This window comes from Eschscholzia californica, unplaced genomic scaffold, assembly GCF_041429995.1.
Source record: "Eschscholzia californica isolate CP2 unplaced genomic scaffold, dmEscCali1.0.p SCAF_3, whole genome shotgun sequence".
Classification (NCBI taxonomy): Eukaryota; Viridiplantae; Streptophyta; class Magnoliopsida; order Ranunculales; family Papaveraceae; genus Eschscholzia; species Eschscholzia californica.
The window spans coordinates 17,121,493-17,140,819 of record NW_028238420.1 but is presented as its reverse complement, the minus strand read 5'-3'; the positions used below and the strand labels follow the sequence as shown (position 1 = coordinate 17,140,819).

General features: G+C 37.0%; 1 protein-coding gene across 6 annotated transcripts; it reads right to left on the bottom strand.

Moving 5' to 3' along the window:
• Positions 1 to 11,651: 11,651 nt before the first annotated feature.
• On the bottom strand, positions 11,652 to 16,942 carry LOC147548758 (BTB/POZ domain-containing protein At1g30440-like). Of its 6 annotated transcripts, none has more exons than XM_086665142.1 (6): positions 16,798 to 16,942; positions 16,458 to 16,619; positions 16,177 to 16,265; positions 15,148 to 15,217; positions 12,609 to 13,823; positions 11,652 to 12,369 (listed from the first exon to the last, which is right to left on the bottom strand). In XM_086665142.1, the coding sequence occupies exons 3-6, from the start codon at positions 16,233 to 16,235 to the stop codon at positions 11,830 to 11,832; spliced, it is 1,884 nt and encodes a 627-aa protein (XP_086521268.1). In that variant the 5' UTR covers positions 16,236 to 16,265; positions 16,458 to 16,619; positions 16,798 to 16,942; the 3' UTR covers positions 11,652 to 11,829. The 6 variants fall into 6 exon arrangements, with proteins under 6 accessions (XP_086521268.1, XP_086521271.1, XP_086521267.1 ...); XM_086665145.1 differs by having other exon boundaries at positions 12,609 to 14,284; positions 15,027 to 15,217; positions 16,177 to 16,242; XM_086665141.1 differs by having other exon boundaries at positions 16,177 to 16,242.
• Positions 16,943 to 19,327: the final 2,385 nt, after the last annotated feature.

The following is a 19,327-nucleotide window of genomic DNA, read 5'->3' as shown; positions in this document are numbered from 1 at the left end:
GTAGGTCTAGGGTCATTAGTATTTGTATCAGGGAAAAAAATCTTTCTCAATGAGGGTGAAGGAATAGAAATCAGGGGTAGGCAAAAATTAGTTAAAATAATTTCCAAAAAAGTGTATGAAAAAATACCAAAAGGAATCAACTATCAAAAAAACTAGTGAACCGAAAATTGAAAAAAATTAAACTAAATAATTCATTGGTGGAGTAAGTCAAGAAAAATGATAAATTCAACTGATCAGCGAGATAAACTTGAAATGTGAGAAGTCCGCGAAGGTGTGAAAAGAAAACAATGATTGATGATACATAAAATGGTCATCCGTTGACTGATGTCGAGAAGTCAAGAAAAGACCGGAAGGCCAACAAGCCAACCCGTCTTAAGGCAATAGGAGAATTGAGTCTAAAGAGGTCTGCCACCTAAGTCCAAAATCGGGAGGTTGGCAAGATTATCAAAGAGCACCAGCCCTGCCTTGCCTCAAACACAACCAGGTCTGCCTTATGATTCAAAAGAGAGCTGGGGGTCCACGTAAGCAAGGCCGATGCAGTACGCTCTGAATGTGCGAAGGCAGAAGCGCGCCGCATGTTTACCGACTTAATCTCTAATCTTCCTAAATATCTCAGTCGATTAGGATCTGAAGTGTTAACTTTGGCTTCAAGAGTCTCAAAAGGGGAGATATCTCCTAGAAGATCTATCAACTCGGCAGGATATCTACGAAAGATCCTTGAACAGAGAAACTTCTAACTATCCAAGATACGAGATAAACTCAAAAGGAAACTCTAACTACAAAATAGTAGTTTCAATACAACACGGTGGATCCGAACCGCCTCAATCTCACCGTCTATCACAGTCGGTCCAAGGAAGCTTTTAAAAGGGCATCACATCAACAACGTACGCTCCCCAAAGATAAATACTCAATACTTTAACTGCAAAGGGCAATCTTACTGTCTTGAGCGTCATATTTTTCCCCGAGGTTTCTAGGAGTAGGAGCGGGATCCAAAGGAGTGGTATTACTCATTTAGATTCATCCATCCAGCCGGGATATAGATCACTCACACGTGATTCAGCATTAAGTCTTTGTTTCCTGACGGATAACCAAGGCTGACATTTTTTGACATCATCCAGGATAAACCAAGAAATATGGTTCAAATTTGGAACACAATATGGAGATAAAGTAAAAGGGTGATGTTTGAAAGGAAAAAAAACAAACAAAACTGATTACATGGTGAAAATTTCGGAAACATGACAAATAGAAAAAACTATTAGAAGAAAAAGGAAAGGAAGAAACACATCGTCTGTGATGGAGACCATCAAGATGGGCCTCACGGCCGAACTAGTTAGAGGGCCTCATGGCCGATCCCATTAAGGTTAGAGTTTAGGAGTTTCCATGTTTTAGTATTTCCTACTAAGTCTAGGTTTAGAAGTTTCTATGTTTGAGTATCTTTGATATTTAGGAATCCTAATTTGAGTCTATCTAGAAGTTTCTAAGTTCCTATAAAAGGAAGTAAGGTCTGTCCTTGTTATTCAGATCAGAGAATATTATGAATTAAGTTTATTATTAATCAAGTTTATCGTTTATTATTAATCAAGTTTATCATTTTATCGCTTTTATCGTTATTTCATCAGCTTTATTTCATTAGTTTAGTTTAATAACAATGGTGGATTCCATTACTTTTACGCTTCCGCAACAATCAACATCAGCTGGTATTCAGAGCTTTAAAAATCTGGGAACAAAAGATGAAATTTTTTTCATGGATACATCTCTCCTTGAGTGTTGGAAAATTTTTCCACGTTTAGATTAGGATCCCTTTCGAGATTCAAAACAATTTTATGTCGATCGAAAATATGAAGAAAAAATTAATACTGTTTCTAAAATTCCTCTATTTGACAGTCAATATCATATAAATATTTGGATTCAACATATGGAAGATTGGTTCATAAACCAAGATATCCATGCTGAAGATAAGGTTTTTCTCATTGAACAACATATGTCCGAAAGAATCTATGAACAATTCAATGCAATGCAATGGAGACTCATTAATCAAGGAAAAAAATTCGTCGACGATTGGACTACATTGAAAAACATCTTTAGGTATGTTTTTCTTCCTTTAGATGAATATTTTTCATATGTGGAGACAAAGATTGAATCCAGTAGACAGTTCTTAAATCTTATTTCGGTCACCGTGTTCGATGGTATTGAAGAAGAAGTTCTTGACAAAAAGAATAAAATTTTCTCAATGACGGAGGAAAAAGAAGAACAAAGTGAATTATCCTCTTTTAGCTTGAAAAGGTCAGTTCATTCTAGTTTAGATTTGATTAAGCCATATTCGAGTTTGGTTTATAAGCAACACGAAGATGAACGTGGGAAAATCGTTCAAGTAAAGAAATTTAAGGTTGATTTTTCCATAAAATATTATGTGGTGTTTGTGGTCTTCTTCATCAAATTAAAAGATGACGGGAGATGTTGCAATTTGTTGGAAGTTTCTTTCCTACATTTATTTTTGCAAGATTCTTTGCACTATGAGATTGAAGCTAGTGATTTCGTCCAAGTGGGTGTCCTTTGACCCCAATGCACCGTTCGCTCGAAGTGGGAATTAAGGATTGCATTGTTGAGTCTCACTTGAGGGGAAGTTCGTTCTCGGTCGGGGAGTATGATGGAGACCATCAAGATGGGCCTCATGGCCGAGCCCATTAGGGTTAGAGTTTAGGAGTTTCCATGTTTTAGTATTTCCTACTAAGTCTAGGTTTAGAAGTTTCTATGTTTGAGTATCTTTGATATTTAGGAATCCTAATTTGAGTCTATCTAGAAGTTTCTAAGTTCCTATAAAAGGAAGTAAGGTCTGTCCTTGTTATTCAGATCAGAGAATATTATGAATTAAGTTTATTATTAATCAAGTTTATCGTTTATTATTAATCAAGTTTATCGTTTTATCGCTTTTATCGTTATTTCATCAGCTTTATTTCATTAGTTTAGTTTAATAACAATGGTGGATTCCATTACTTTTACGCTTCCGCAACAATCTACATCAGCTGGTATTCAGAGCTTTAAAAATCTGGGAACAAAAGATGAAATTTTTTTCATGGATACATCTCTCCTTGAGTGTTGGAAAATTTTTCCACGTTTAGATTGGGATCCCTTTCGAGATTCAAAACAATTTTATGTCGATCGAAAATATGAAGAAAAAATTAATACTGTTTCTAAAATTCCTCTATTTGACGGTCAATATCATATAAATTTTTGGATTCAACATATGGAAGATTGGTTCATAAACCAAGATATCCATGATGAAGATAAGGTTTTTCTCATTGAACAACATATGTCCGAAAGAATCTATGAACAATTCAATGCAATGCAATGGAGACTCATTAATCAAGGAAAAAAATTCGTCGACGATTGGACTACATTGAAAAACATCTTTAGGTATGTTTTTTTTTCCTTTAGATGAATATTTTTCATATGTGGAGACAAAGATTGAATCCAGTAGACAGTTCTTAAATGTTATTTCGGTCACCGTGTTCGATGGTATTGAAGAAGTAGTTCTTGACAAAAAGAATAAAATTTTCTCAATGACGGAGGAAAAAGAAGAACAAAGTGAATTATCCTCTTTTTGCTTGGAAAGGTCAGTTCATTCTAGTTTAGATTTGATTAAGCCATATTCGAGTTTGGTTTATAAGCAACACGAAGATGAACGTGGGAAGATTGTTCAAGTGAAGAAATTCAAGGTTGATTTTTCCATAAAATATTATGTGGTGTTTGTGGTCTTCTTATCAAATTAAAAGATGACGGGAGATGTTGCAATTTGTTGGAAGTTTCTTTCCTACATTTATTTTTGCAAGATTCTTTGCACTATGAGATTGAAGCTAGTGATTTCGTCCAAGTGGGTGTCCTTCGACCCCAATGCACCGTTCGCTCGAAGTGGGAATTAAGGATTGCATTCTTGAGTCTCACTTGAGGGCAAGTTCGTTCTCGGTCTGGGAGTATGATGGAGACCATCAAGATGGGCCTCACGGCCGAACTAGTTAGAGGGCCTCATGGCCGAGCCCATTAGGGTTAGAGTTTTGGAGTTTCCATGTTTTAGTATTTCCTACTAAGTCTAGGTTTAGAAGTTTCTATGTTTGAGTATCTTTGATATTTAGGAATCCTAATTTGAGTCTATCTAGAAGTTTCTAAGTTCCTATAAAAGGAAGTAAGGTATGTCCTTGTTATTCAGATCAGAGAATATTATGAATTAAGTTTATTATTAATCAATTTATCGTTTATTATTAATCAAGTTTATCGTTTTATCGCTTTTATCGTTATTTCATCAGCTTTATTTCATTAGTTTAGTTTAATAACAATGGTGGATTCCATTACTTTTACGCTTCCGCAACAATCTACATCAGTCTGTATATGATAGGAACCCTGACAAAGACATAATAGTAAACCAATCCAATCCACAACAACAACGACTTGTCGTAAAAAAAAATAGTGACACATGATAGAAAATGTTAAAAATTTGTTGTGAAAGGGAAGTCGATGGGATTTTCCGTATTAACAACCAGCACATACTATATTCGTGTTAGTATCATTAAAGAGAGGAACACCGTCAAGTAGATTCTTTACAGAAATCTGTTGCAGCAACTGATAGCCAATGTGGCCTAATCGAGCATGCCAAATTAAAGGACTGGTCCCCTCACTTGTCTTTCGGATATACGCTTCATTTGCAGATAAAACATATAATGAGTTCTTCCTTTTTCCACTAAAAATAACATCTGCATCAACAAATGTGCAATTTTGCAGAATCTTTACATCATTTGGACCAAACAAGACATAATTACCTGAATCGGTGATCTGAGAGGCCGAAGCAAGGTTCTTCTTTAAACCAGGAACATGGTATACATCCTTAAGAGCAACCCCTTCATCATTCAAACTATTTCTATCATCATTTAGATTTGCATTCCCTTATTTCATTACAGGATGTAATGAATTATCAGCAATTACAATAACTCGTTTGCCTACATGTGGACGAACATCTGAGAGTAAGGTATCATGTCCAGTCGTATGATGTGAACAACCCGAATCAAAGATCCACTCATTCTTGTAATCAATGAAGTCAGCATCTGCTTTTGTATGGGTAGGTTGTATAATTGAGTCTACATTGTCAACCTCAATAGTTTCAATGGAAAAACATTGTTCCCATTCTGGTTCATCATCGACTTTTGGTTCATTAACTAAATTTGCTTCCACATTGTCAAGTTGTGTCCGACAATTTTTCCTTATGTGGCCAGGTTTGCCACATCTAGAACAAAATACTTTTACCCGATAATCACGCTTAAAATGACCCACTTTTCCACATTTGTAACAAGTTCTACTACTGCCTTCTTCTTCACTTCTAATTAACCTTCCATTATTTGAACTGTTCCTCGAAAAATAATTGTTTTTCCTTTGGTCTCTTGTGTAGAGAATTCATCCATTTGAGGTTGTGCTTGAAGTTTGTTAGACATTTGGTTCATCAAAGCCTCTTGATTTGTGAGTAAATTTTCCAGCTCAATAATCGAGGGTTGATTTACCCATCCTTGTACTGAGGAAATAAATGGCATATACTCTTTTTGTAGACCACGAATCAGATAACGACGCAAACTTGCATCACTAATGGATTCCTCTTTATCGAGTTCTGAGATTTCATAACACAGATTTTTCAGTTTCAAAAAGTACTCTGAAATAGAAAGGTTACCTTGAGTCATTCCAGCTAATTCATTCTCCAAAAATTGCAGCCGCATCGTGTTCTTTTGAGTGAATAATCGTTCAAGTGTATCACACATTTGTTTTGGGGAATCTGCATCACGAACATGTTCAATACATTCCTTGCTAATCGACGTTCGCAAAGGAAATAAAGCTTTGCCGCACTTAATCTTCCATTTTCGCCGTATATCTGCATTTTATGGAATATCTTCTGGGATTACCCAATCAGCACCAGATATAAGCTCCCACAAGTCTTGTCCTTGTAAATATGCTTCCATACACAACCTCCAATAGTTGTACTTACTGCCAACAAGCTTGTCAATTGTAGCTTGAGAGGAACCATTTCCACTATTCTTCATGTGAATAACAAATTCAACACCAAATAATATAGTCTAACTTCACTCAGTAAAATAATCAAACACCTTGTAAGCAACCTAGCTCTGGACCATGTAACAAATTACTGCAACTATTTCTTATCAAATAGAGAAGACAAGAGATGGAGAAAGATTTATTTTATTACTCAACAAAGTAAAGAACAAACTATAGAACTTGATCCTCTTAGTTTCCATCGAGTACCCTTACTTATACTAGTTTTATTAGTGGCAAAACTTTCTCCTAAAATAACTCAACTACTATGACTCATAACAGACTTCAAGACTACTTCAAATCCTAAATTAATGATAGACTAAATCAACAAAGACTAAGTAGGTACGACTAAGTAAGTTACACTAAATTGCAACATATTCATGTACCCTGCCACAATTAAGCCCACTATAGTGAGGATGGTTCCAACCTTGATCGAGAAAATGGGTCAATGTTATTTTTCCAGAGCCAGAGTGATCCTTTTTTGCTACGCTGTCTTTTTCATGGGTTCGAGGTGAGGTGTGGTGGGTTTTCATGTCCATCCCGGACCCTACCCCTCCTGTACTAGGGGCGTTTATGCTACGATACTCAGTTGTATCTGTCGGACCTCCATTTTTTACGAGCATGTCAAGTTCCCCACTTCTGACCATGATCTCTATGAGGTTTCAGGGGTGTTTGCGGATATTTAGTTTTGTGATTGTTCTTTTTATGGAAGTCAGACTAGGGTCTCGGATCTTTGGGCCACTTATCCTTGCTTTTCGGATTTGATCGATGTACTTGTATCTGGTTTTTCTTTAAAATTATTTTTAAGATTTCTTCTATCTTCCTCCTCAGGGGAGTATATTCATTGTGTTCTGACCCAATTCTTTTATAATGGTCACACTCAGTTGAGCGCCGGTCCTCTTCTCGATCTCTCCTCCTGAGATGTTCTTTCTCTCTTGGCTTATTCACCTGATTCATCTATCGAAACCCCTCTTCAGTTGTTGTGAGAACTTGAACTCTGCTCATTAGACCAGATAGGCGCGTGGGCTCTTCCTTAGCAATTTCATGGAGTAAAATACTTTGGCCGAGTTGGCGAGTCCTCTCTTCAAAGCTTTCCAAGCGAGTTCTGCGTTCTGGCGAGCGATTTGGACCATGTCGACCTTCAATCTTTGCAAGAAACTTTTCAAAGTTTCTCCCTTGTTTTGGACGATACTGAATGGATCTAACTGCTTTGAAAGGCAGTATAAAACCCCGTAGCAAGCTCCTCGAACGATTTATAGAACCTGACGAAAGTGTGGTGTACCATTATCTAACTGCTCCATTCAGAGAGGTAGCGAAAACCCGACACACAACGGATTCGTTCATAATGCCTAGACTCATGACTGTAATATAATTATGAAGAAAGATCTCCTCGTCACCTAATCTGTCATAACTTTCCAAAATATAACACTTAAACTCTAAGAGCCGCTCGACATCGATTACCTCTAACCTAAGAGGGTGGAGTGATCTTTCCCTACGTTAATGGTGTTTCCTTCAACAAACTTCTTGGTCAACTCCATCAGCATCATTATGACCAAGGTGTTGGGTTTTCCTCCTAGTGGGCAAAACCTAGTTGGGTTTGGATTAGGAAACCAAACCCGGGACCGAGTCGAGTTTCTTTGGTTCAGTTACTTATGACGGTGGAATTAGGATTAAGGGGGAGTCTATAAATACTACCTTAACCTAATTTTGATGTGTGTGAGGAGCATCAAAGGGGGCAACACAATTAGAAACGCACAAGAGAAGAAGGGAGAGAAGAAGGGAGAGAAGAAGGGAGAGGAGGAGGTTGCCGAGAAGAGCGGGGCAGAACTTTTTCAGCACGCGCAGTCTTCGTTGTTCGGAAAATTCGACGGTGAGTTCTTCTCCGATTGAGCTGAATTTTTGGCAGAACTGTTATTGACGTATTCATCTAGTATTTGTACGGAGGGATCGTTGATTAATCGCCGGAATCCTAGTGAATTTAGGGTCGTTTTGGACTGCAAATTTCTGGGCTTTTTGTTCTTTCTTGTGAGGGTTTCTCCGTGTTTCTTCGTGTTTGAGATTGATTCTTTTGGGAAGGGTCTGAGTCTCGGGTGGACGTAGTCTGTAACTACTTTGCTTATTATAGTTGATTTGGTTGGACTACGAGTCCCGTGGTTTTTACTTCTCACGTTGAGGAGGTTTTCCACGTAAAATTGTTGTCTTATTTACTTTCCGTGCTTTGTTTATTGCTCCCACATATTCTTCAGTATTATCCTCGCAACTAATACAAAGGGGGAAAACTCTTGTTTCCGCTGCGCCTAAGGACCCGTTTTTTCCAACAAGTGGTATCAGAGCTCCAGGTTAGAGAGTTCTTTGGATTGTGATAACTTTGGTTATTGGTTTGTTTGTGTTAGTGATGGAAAATATGAGTAGAATGATACGTTAGAATGGTGTTAATTATCATCTATGGAAGGGTAAGATGGAAGACTTGCTCTTTATGAAGGAATTTCACGCTTCGGTGTTTCATGAGAAGAAACCCGATGAGAAGACTGAAGATCAGCGGGCGACTGAAGATCAGTGGGCATTGTGACATTGCCAAGTGTGTGGTTTGATGAGGCAATGGATAGATGATAATGTATTGCGTGATATTGAGAATGAGACTAATGCTCTTTCGTTGTGGTTGGAGCTGGAGCAGTTATTTGCTTGGAAGACAGGAAACAATAAGATGTATACGATGAAAAAATTGCTAGGTTTGAAATATCTTCGAGGGATAGCGGGGCTGGTTGTTCAGGACAATCGAGGAAAAGCGGAGCTGGCTGTTTCTCCCATCTAGTCGGAGGGGGAGTTTGTTGGGTTTTCCTCCTAATGGGGAAACCTAGTTGGATTTGGGTTAGGAAACCAAACCCGGGCCCGAGTCGAGTTTCTTTGGGTCGGTTACTAATGACGGTGGAATTAGGATTAAGGGGGAGTCTATAAATACTACCTTAACCTAATTTAGATGTGTGTGAGGAGCACCAAAGGGGGCAACACAACTAGAAACGCACAAGAGAAGAAGGGAGAGAAGGAGGTAGCCGAGAAGAGCGGGGCAGAACTTTTTCAGCACGCGCAGTCTTCGTTGTCCAAAAAATCCGACGGTTAGTTCTTCTCCGATTGAGCTGAAATTTGGCAGAACTGTTCTTGACATACTCATCTACTATTTGTACTGAGGGATCGTTGATTGATCGCCTGAATCCTATTGAATTTTAGGGTCGTTTTGGACTGCAAATTCCTGGGCTGTTTTGTTCTTTCTTGTGAGAGTTTCTCCGTGTTTCTTCGTGTTTGAGATTGATTCTTTTGGGAAGGGTCTGAGTCTCGGGTGGACGTTGTCTGTAACGACTTTGCTTATTATAGTTGATTTGTTTGGACTACGAGTCCCGTGGTTTTTACTTCTCACGTTGAGGAGATTTTCCACGTTAAAATCGTTATCTTATTTACTTTCCGTTCTTTGTTTATTGCTCCCACATATTCTTCTGTATTATGCTCGTAACTAGCACAAAGGGAGAAAAACTCTTGTTTCCGCTGCGCCTAAGTGCCCGTTTTTCCCAACAAATGGTATCAGAGCTCCAGGTCAGAGAGTTCTTTGGATTGTGATAACTTTGGTTATTGGTTTGTTTGTGTTAGTGATGGAAAATATGGGTAGAATGATTAGTTTGAATGGTGTTAATTATCATCTATGGAAGGGTAAGATGGAAGACTTGCTCTTTGTGACGGAATTTCACGCTCCGGTATTTCATGAGAAGAAACCCGATGAAAAGACTGAAGATCAGCGGGCGACTGAAGATCAGTGGGCATTGCTACATTGCCAAGTGTGTGGTTTGATGAGGCAATGGATAAATGATAATGTGTTGCGTGATATTGAGAATGAGACTAATGCTCGTTCGTTGTGGTTGGAGCTGGAGCAATTATTTGCTTGGAAGACAGGAAACAATAAGATGTATACGATGAAAAAATTGCTAGGTTTGAAATATCTTCGAGGGGATAGCGGGGCTGGTTGTTCAGGAAAATCGAGGAAAATGGGAGCTAGCTGTTTCTCTCACCTAGTCGGAGGGGGAGTTTGTTGGGTTTTCCTCCTAGTGGGGAAACCTAGTTGGGTTTGGATTAGGAAACCAAACCCGGGCCGAGTCGAGTTTCTTTGGGTCGGTTACTTATGACGGTGGAATTAGGATTAAGGGGGAGTCTATAAATACTACCTTAACCTAATTTAGATGTGTGTGAGGAGCACCAAAGGGGGCAACACAACTACAAACGCACAAGAGAAGAAGGGAGGGAAGGAGGTTGCCGAGAAGAGCGGGGCAGAACTTTTTCAGCACGTGCAGTCTTCGTTGTTCAGAAAATCCGACGGTGAGTTCTTCTCCAATTGAGCTGAAATTTGGCAGAACTTTTCTTGACATATTCTTCTAGTATTTGTACGGAGGGATCGTTGATTGATCACCGAAATCCTAGTGAATTTAGGGTCGTTTTGGACTGTAAATTTCTGGGCTGTTTTGTTCTTTCTTGTGACGGTTTCTCCGTGTTTCTTCGTGTTTGAGATTGATTCTTTTGGGAAGGGTCTGAAACTCGGGTGGACGTAGTCTGTAACTACTTTGCTTATTATAGTTGATTTTGTTGGACTACGAGTCCCGTGGTTTTTACTTCTCACGTTGAGGAGGTTTTCCAAGTTAAAATCGTTGTCTTATTTACTTTCCGTTCTTTGTTTATTGCTCCCACATATTCTTCTGTATTATCCTCGTAACTAACACAAAGGGGGAAAAACTCTTGTTTCCACTGCGCCTAAGTGCCCGTTTTTTTCCAACACAAGGTCCCCTCTTCTCTGAGTTGATTTTTAGCACCGTGATTGATGGAATCCTTCTTCCTTCCTATTCGGCCACATGAGTGGCTTCCTTATGTTTTCTTTGAATTCTTTCCAACTCTTTCATCCTTGTTTCTTTCTTTCTTTTCTCGACTTCTTCGTTCGATTTCAGCCATCACTTATCTATATCCTCTAGATTCTTATCGTTCCCGATAAAAGTAGTAAATTTACCCGCTGGAGTGGCGAATAGATTTTTGGCAAGGGATTGGAAGGATTCCCTTCTTCTTTTTTTTGGTTCTTTGAACTTCCTCATTTTGTCTATTTTTCCTGCACTTCTAGAAGTAGAGTGCATGAGTAGCATGTGTTTCTGCGTCAGGCTTCTTTTCCTCCTTCAAGCATGCGACTTTTGCCACTAAATCCTCTTCTATAGATATGAGGAGCTCAAGGTAATTGGTTGTGAACTGATAGATTTCGCGAAGAACCTGGGTTTTAAGGTTCAAGGTGTCGATTGGTTAAAGATTTTGCTGGAGCCACGCCCTTATTCTAACACCAAACTGATGGCGTCCAAATGTGGTTGTCAGGACATCACTCAAAAAATGAAGAATCAACAATCCCGACGATGAACCTCTCCTTGTACTTTGAGGGACAGAACCTAAAAAAAACTCAGATTTTAAGTCAATAGAGTGTTTTTGCAGTAAAATAATTGAACACAAAATGACCTAATTGATAATTAGAGATAATATTTTAAACTTAAGATATAACATTTTTGTTACTTAAACATTTTTGTTAATTAAAAAAGAAACAAGGTATTATCTCATTTTCATCAAAAGATACAAATATAAAGGCGTTACCCCCGAAAACACACTAAAAAATAACAAATAAATTTGACAACTTCATTAACTAAAATAAGAAATTAAAGCAAAAGAAAGAAAGATTAGTTACTAATCCGTGGCGATCTTCTTCTTTTGCTTCCCTTGCCTGTCCTTGGACTTTTCTTCCTTGTTCTGGTTACTTACAGATCCTTCTTGAGCACTGCACATCTGTGATTTAAGCTTGAAGCCAAATTTCTTTGATACAGTACCCCATGCACTAGAAGAACTCTTTCCATTACCCAATTTCTCTATCTCTTGCTTCATACTAGAACATTCTTTCTCTAGTTCAGATACTCGACTTCTCATATTATCCATTCCGACCTTCAAAACCTGATTTTCTCTTACTGTTGTCGCCCAGCCACCACCATCATTTGAGCCTGCTAATCCACTCCTTAACTGTCTTGATCCATCAAGATTTTCAGAGACTAAGAAACAGCCAGCAATTGAAGTTCTAAGCTGAAGTTGCTCGAAAAACAGGACTTGAACTATTACTCTGAGGGGAAGCCTCTCGTTTTGTGCAGCATGAGTGCAAGCTTCTAAAGACAGCTTTTGGCAGTCCATTAGTTTGCAGAGTTGTTCCTTCTCGGAGTCTGTCAGCCACGGGTGTGCCTGCCAATTGAGAAACATTGGGAAATTAAGTTTTACTCCCTATATATATATATATACATTCCGATTGGTTTGGTTGAATGTCCACAAACTCAGCAACTATAGTTGCATAAACATATTCATGAACTCTTTTATGGGTGAAAGATACCACTAGACATAAATAGTGAGAGTGAAGTCTCTGAGTAAACTAAATGGCCTCTTAGTGTTTACCATAAATTCAACAAAAGGAGTTAACTGAGTACCTTTAGATAAATGTCAATTGCACGATAGAGTCCGTCATCAAGCGGCCTTGCATACTCAGGAACAGCTGCAGCCAATGATTGAAACTTGGGAAGTTTCAGGTTAACATCAGGGGCTACCTCAGCAAGGTATCCATCGATAAGTTTAGCCACCATTGTGATTGGTGTCAAAGAAGGTGATCCCATTAACTGACCACCATCTACTGAGCATGGAGAAGCCCCGCCTGTTTCTTGATCCATCACCAGAAAATGCTCGAGAATTCGTTGCACACACTCAACATTATAAAGGGTCTCCATAGAATAAGAAAAACTTGGCATCAAGAGATCTTCTAAGGTTGCTTCGTCCAATTGCATCCCTATCCTAATCTCCAAATTTGATATGCAAGAGGGATTTGCACGAACAATTAAAGCTGTACGGAGCAACCCAAAGAGGAATTTTGTTGAGGTTAAGTCCTTCTGCATTGGAAGTAATCGATCAACCTCTTCAAGGAGGAACTTTTGTTCTTGCTCAGATAGTGGGGTCCCCAATACACGAGAGTTAGATTCTTTCGTTAACTGGTGTCTATTTAAACCAGGAAGATATCTGTTCGCATATGAAGTTAGGGATCCAGCAATTATTTCTTGCTTCATACCACGAGCTTCCATTGTGGAGATAAGTTTCTTGTACATGGGCAGACTTAAATTTGATACATCCTCATACCACCAATCTGGGTTTACATTTCTAGGCCTCGCTCCTGTGCTAATTCCATTCCATAACAAACTACCACCAGGACTCTGCATGGGCCCACCATGTTCCACCATGGGCCACCCAAATAGTTTTGGATCAGTCGAGGCTTTCATAGCAAGTGACTCGATGCACCTCTTTACAATGTTCAGATCGTCGGCATGAGGAAGCAAGTCCTCACAGGTCTGAAGTGCCTTCAGACTGTCTTTCCAAGTTCGGAGGATAACTTGATTGAGGAACAATTCTGATTGTGCTATCAGATTTCCCTCCACATACTCTTCTGTCATTTCAAGATGCTCGGCAGCACATCGGGTGTATACAACATTTGAGGCACTGAATTCTAGTTTTACACCATAGCAGAACTTTGCAACAAGTTCAAAGGCTTTTGCCCCACCAGGAATGTCAGGTAGTTTGAAAACACAACCCTCTTCTCCTTCATGGGATGCTTCTGTTATCAATCTTGCTAGAACCCCACTCCGCGAAAGCAATGGAAACTGCAACAGATGATAGATACATTATATGTGATAAAATTTCTTAAATATCACATATAATTATAAAACATATGCAATAAATATATTTGGATGACAGAAACAACTAACACATCATAGTAAATAAGCTAAAAGAGAACAACAAATTCTTGCATTTTAACGCTTTCTCCTATCTATGTAACATCATTCTAGTTGCCATCTGTTTTTTGCATCTCTCCGAATTTAGTTGTTTAATTTCTTCAAAGCTTGTCTTCAAATTCGCTACCATTTTCCTTCATTCCGTTTACAGAATTCATAAGATTGCTGACGGGAGCTTCACATATTCCCGAAGTTCCCTTTGGAACAATAGTCTTCTCAAAATAAAAAATTATGGTACCAATTTGATGTAAACACATATGCAAAGCAAATACGGAGGTTTAAACATAATGTTTTTTTAATCCTCAAACTAGAACCAATATGAATTTTAACTAAATAAACTGATTTTGCTGAATAATAAACATTTTACGAAACTCCAATAAAAAAAAAATTGAACTCTTCACCACTATCTACAAACAAACTCTCTAAGCCCTTCTTTATAATGGAGTACTTTCCTGAACATAATGAATTTCTAAAACCAATTCAACTTAAATTAGGGACCTATTCTACTTGAAAAGAAATTAATAACAACTATTTCTAAATTAAATAAAATGGAAGGACGAGGTCCGCTATTAGGGCCCACGCGAGTCCTAATTGAATTCACATCAGTTCAACTTATTTTGCTTTTCAGTCCGCATAGTTGTTTTACACTTGCTCTATTTGGTCTGATCGCGATGGTATTCTTAGTAAACTAAGTACAATTGGGTGATGTCCACTACTCTTCTGTTATTCAAAAAGTAATACTTTCACAATTCCCTTTCTTTTGTTCTGCCTCTTCAAAGGTTTGTCCATATCTTTTTTGTTTGAACAGTTTGAATTAATTACGGGAAGAGAACTGTACAAAAGATTACGGTCGTACGAACGTCGACCCTAATAGCACAGACTAAAGTATGCAACGAAAAGCTTAAAAGGTTTAAATGTAAAAGAAAGGCTCAGCCATCTTGTGACGCTAAGGTGTCCAGAGGGGCCTAGGTCCCTCAGTTACGAGTTGTTAGAATTTTAGAAGAATCTGGGTTAATAATTTCTTTTTCATGCATGCACAGTCGAAACATTTACAAAAATGTAAGGTTTAGCCAAATCTAGCCGAATTCTTCAATTAGTTATAATCATTTTAGCAGTGCAATAAACTACATTCTTGAATGTCATGGAGAAAACGATAATAAAAGAAGTTTCAATTTGATAAGAAGAAACTAACCTTGTGAAGATGAAATAACATTTCTCCAACTTCAACAACGACATCACTTGGAAGACCAGTGGTACAAAACCTACAAATTTTTCCAAAATGAGATGTCCACATGAAGAGAGTAAGAGCAACCCACCCTTTTGTAAATACTATCCCAGGTGAATGCATATCTAGTAACAGAAGCTAAGAATCAAACTGATGTATAATAAGAATAGCATTCTTATTTGTAGAACGTTAGAAACAGTTTTCAACTGTTGTAGGTAGTTTAGAAAGATGTGAAGGATGGGAAAAGTGATCTCTAAGACGCAATATATAAAAGGAAAAGAAAAAGAGAAAGTATCTTCCTAACCAACTTTTGGTTCAACAGGATTAAATTTAGGGGTGGTCGGCGGTCAGTAACTGACTATTTTTTCTCATTCCGAGCCGATCCAACTAAGTGTTTGCTTCATTTGGTTTTGTTGATCGGTTTAACCTATTACAGCATTTAACTTGAATTTCATGGGTAGTCCATATGAACATTGTCTAATGGCATATTTCAATCCTTCTAGCAATATATATCATATTCATTTAATATTACATGATAATATTTATATTTATACTTTATATTGATCATAAGAAATGAAAGAATTCAATTGTACAAGTTCTTAAACGGTTTCAATCTTGGAAATGATTATTTTCTGTCTAGATTGGATTTCAAATTATTACCCTTAGATCATGTCAATGAGCCTTGAAATTGGCCATGTAATTACTCTATATTATGGACTACTAAATATATCATTCTATCCTAATATTACATAGGATCCGTAGGCTCGGTTCCCAAATATTCAAGCTGGCTTCAAACTAATCCGGTAGGGATTGGCCAAAAAGAAACATATCGGTTGTTCCGACCGGTTCATTTTTTCCCATCACCAAATTTATAATAGCAACTTGAACCATAATAGTTTTCAGGAAAATGCTGAAAAGCATAGACATAATTTACATTTCATAACAAATCAAAGTGGTCATCAATGAAAAAGGGAATGCAAAACTCAAGTAACTTACCATGCTTGCCCTTCTCTCTGGAATGCATCAGTCTTGGATCCGAGCTTCACAGAAGCCATTTTGAAACTGAAGATTTACAAATTTTGGTGCTAAATTGGAAGAAGATCGTAAGAATGAGAAAAATCTATGAAACTCAAATGTCACATTAACAGTTAAAGCACATCTTGAAATTCTAGAGCATCCCAGACAAACCTAGTTCTTAACCATCTCAGAAATCCTATAGATCAATCAAATTTCATCTCCCAAATAGAATCCAACAAGTTTATCTCCTAACCACTTACCAGCTCACTTGTAAACAACCAAAATCCAAGGAATCTTCAAATCCCTAACACTTCTGAAAAAATGCTGAAGACCCAGTTAGTAAAACCACCAAATTGAGGCTAAAACCAACCACCTTACCTTATTCTTCAGTTTCAACCAAACCCCACTTTATCCATGAAAACCTGAAAAAAGAAAACCCAAATTGGGGATGTAACCTTTTCAAGTTTAACAAAACCTCAATCTTCTAAATCACTCTTAATGCCAAAAATGTCAACTTACTATAGAAAAGGATAAACAGAAACTTCTCAGAGAATTGAACTTTAAGACATAGAGAAACAAAAAGAAAGAAGAGAAATATACCCTTTGAAATTGGGAATGATTCAAAATGAAGCTTTTTATTTCATCTGCTATAAAGCTCATTTACCAAAAAAGACAAAATGGCAGAGAGAACCCATGAGCAGGTGAGAGTTTCTTGGCTAACTAAAAAAAAAACCTAATCATATTTCTCTTCACGAATTGTCGAATTGGTTTTAGTTTTAAAAGAATCTTTTAAAACCTAACCATTTCACATTTACCACTAAAACTCATTAGTTTTTCTAAATAAATATTCAAATTCAATTAAGATACTAATAAATCAGAACGTTGAAACTAATTTTAAATAAGGGGCTGTTTGGTTTTTCCAGCTAGACCCATGTGGGGAAATTTGTCTAATTAGTACAAACAGTTTCATAATTTGAACATGGGGGAATGAGAATTTTGGACCCACTATGGGTGGGACGACAATCACGTATGATTAGGACTTTAGCATCGTGGTCAGGATACTTCGCAAAAATTCTACATCTTTTTATGAATCGGTAGAGCATCTCCAATGGGACACGCAGTCTCTAATATTTAGAGTGTCATATATGACTTTTAGAGTTTTTGTTAAAAAATGGGACACTTTGTTTTTGTTTTTTAAAATCTAATGGGACACATTATTAGACACTCTATTATAAGGTGGACATATTTATTAGAGAGTGTCTAGAGAGAGAAACTCTAAAACTAGAGTGTCTTATTGAGACTCAGGTCACTTTAAAATTTAAACTAATAGAAACTTTTTATTTTCGACTACTTTTTTCATATTCAATTTAAGGGTGACATGTATGTTAAGTAGAGATATTTTAGAGATGGGGTATTTAGCGATACCCCATCATCCTTAATGTCCAATTAGGGAAACCCTTTTTTAATTTGATGTTAGGGAAACCCTTTTTTTGTACTTAAAAGTACAAAAATACCTTTATTCTTATTGTTTCTTTTTCTTTTCTTCGATCTCCTATACCTCTTCGAAGTTATGCTTATCAACGTATTTTCGTTTCTAATAGTTTTTTTTTTTCTCTTATCCATCTTTTTTTAATTTACCAACAACATTTATCAAAAATTTAAAATTGATAAATCGCAACGATCGACATATTGTATTTTCTTTTCTTCCCTTTCATATCACTATGACTGACATAACACTCTAACTTTGTCTTCTCGTGAATTTTTCTATCTAGTTTGTAAATTCACGACTAACGTAACACTCTAATTTCGCCCGTTCTAAGAATTTTGCAAGTTCATAGAGTAATTTCATTTTAACTTTTTTATTTCTTGTTCGATTCATAATTTCAATTTTTCTTCAAATGGGTTACATACATCAATCTTAACGTAAAAGAAAAAAACCAAATGGGAAATTTTCTTTTTTTTAAATTTACGATTTTTATTTCGAATTGTTGTGATTTATAAATTTTAAATTTTCGATAAATGTTGTTGGTAAATTAAAAAAAGATGGATAATAGAAAAAACTGTGAAAACGAAAATACGTTTAGAAGCATAACATGGAAGAGGTATAACTTTGAAGTACAAAAAAGGGGATTTCCCTAATATCCAATTAAAAAAGGGATATCCCTAATTGGACATTAGGGATGAGATATCGCTAAATACCCCTTTAGAGATCTCCATTGGAGACCTAAAAAAATTAAAGTGTCTCTATATTGACACTTAGGAAAGAGAATCTTTATTCGACACTTGACAACTAGACTTTAGAATTTTTGTTAGAGTGTCTCATTGAAGATGCTCTTAGCTAAGATTTTGTTTTCCTAAATGCATCTCAAATGGGACCATCAAACTCTAAATTTTAGAGTGCCACATAGGATTTATAGAGATTTCGTTACAAAAACCCTCTCCAATATGACACTCTACTAGACACTCTATGATGATGTGGAACATTTATTAATGGAGACTCTCTAGAGAGACACTCTAAAATTAGAGTCCTTTTTTAGAGTGTCTTCTTGAGACTCTCTAAGTGTCACTTTAAAATCCAAAGTGATAGGCTATCTCTTGTTCACCCAACGATGAATGAATAAACTAATAGGTTGAGTCCTATTTTTACCAACAAAAAAAAAAGGTGTCTCCTTGAGACTCTCTAAGTGTCACTTTAAAATTCTAACCAATATAAACTTTTGCCTTTTAACTACTGTTTATCTATTGAATTGAAAAGTGACATGTGCGTTAAGTAGAGGTATATTAGAGATCTCCATTGGAGACAACCAAATATTAGAGTGTCTCTATTTTGACACTTAAGAAAGAGAATATTTATTAACACTTGTGAAGGATATATGTCCTTGTAGTCTGAAGGTATGTCCTTCCGAAGGAAAGTCCTTCGACCAAGATGGCAATGCGTATGATTTGACTCATAGGATAATGATGGCTTTATTGGAAGATCAAGCAATCCGATTCAATTAGGAGTCATAATGCTTAGCTAGAAGCCGCTTACGATTGTCGGATCGCTTCGGTTATCCGCGACTAACATAGACCGGATCCTACAATGGGTTACACATAAGAATTAGTAACTTGAACAGTGAGAATAGACTAA

What these genes read in the sequence shown, in the direction of transcription:
- LOC147548758 (XM_086665140.1), bottom strand. Translation starts at nt 16,235, where the DNA reads ATGGCTTCTGTGAAGCTCGGATCCAAGACTGATGCATTCCAGAGAGAA. An exon ending in TGTTATTTCATCTTCACAAG is followed by an intron (nt 13,824 to 15,147) that starts GTTAGTTTCTTC and finishes CATCTGTTGCAG; the next exon opens with TTTCCATTGCTTTCGCGGAG. An exon ending in CAATTGACATTTATCTAAAG is followed by an intron (nt 12,370 to 12,608) that starts GTACTCAGTTAA and finishes CTCAATTGGCAG; the next exon opens with GCACACCCGTGGCTGACAGA.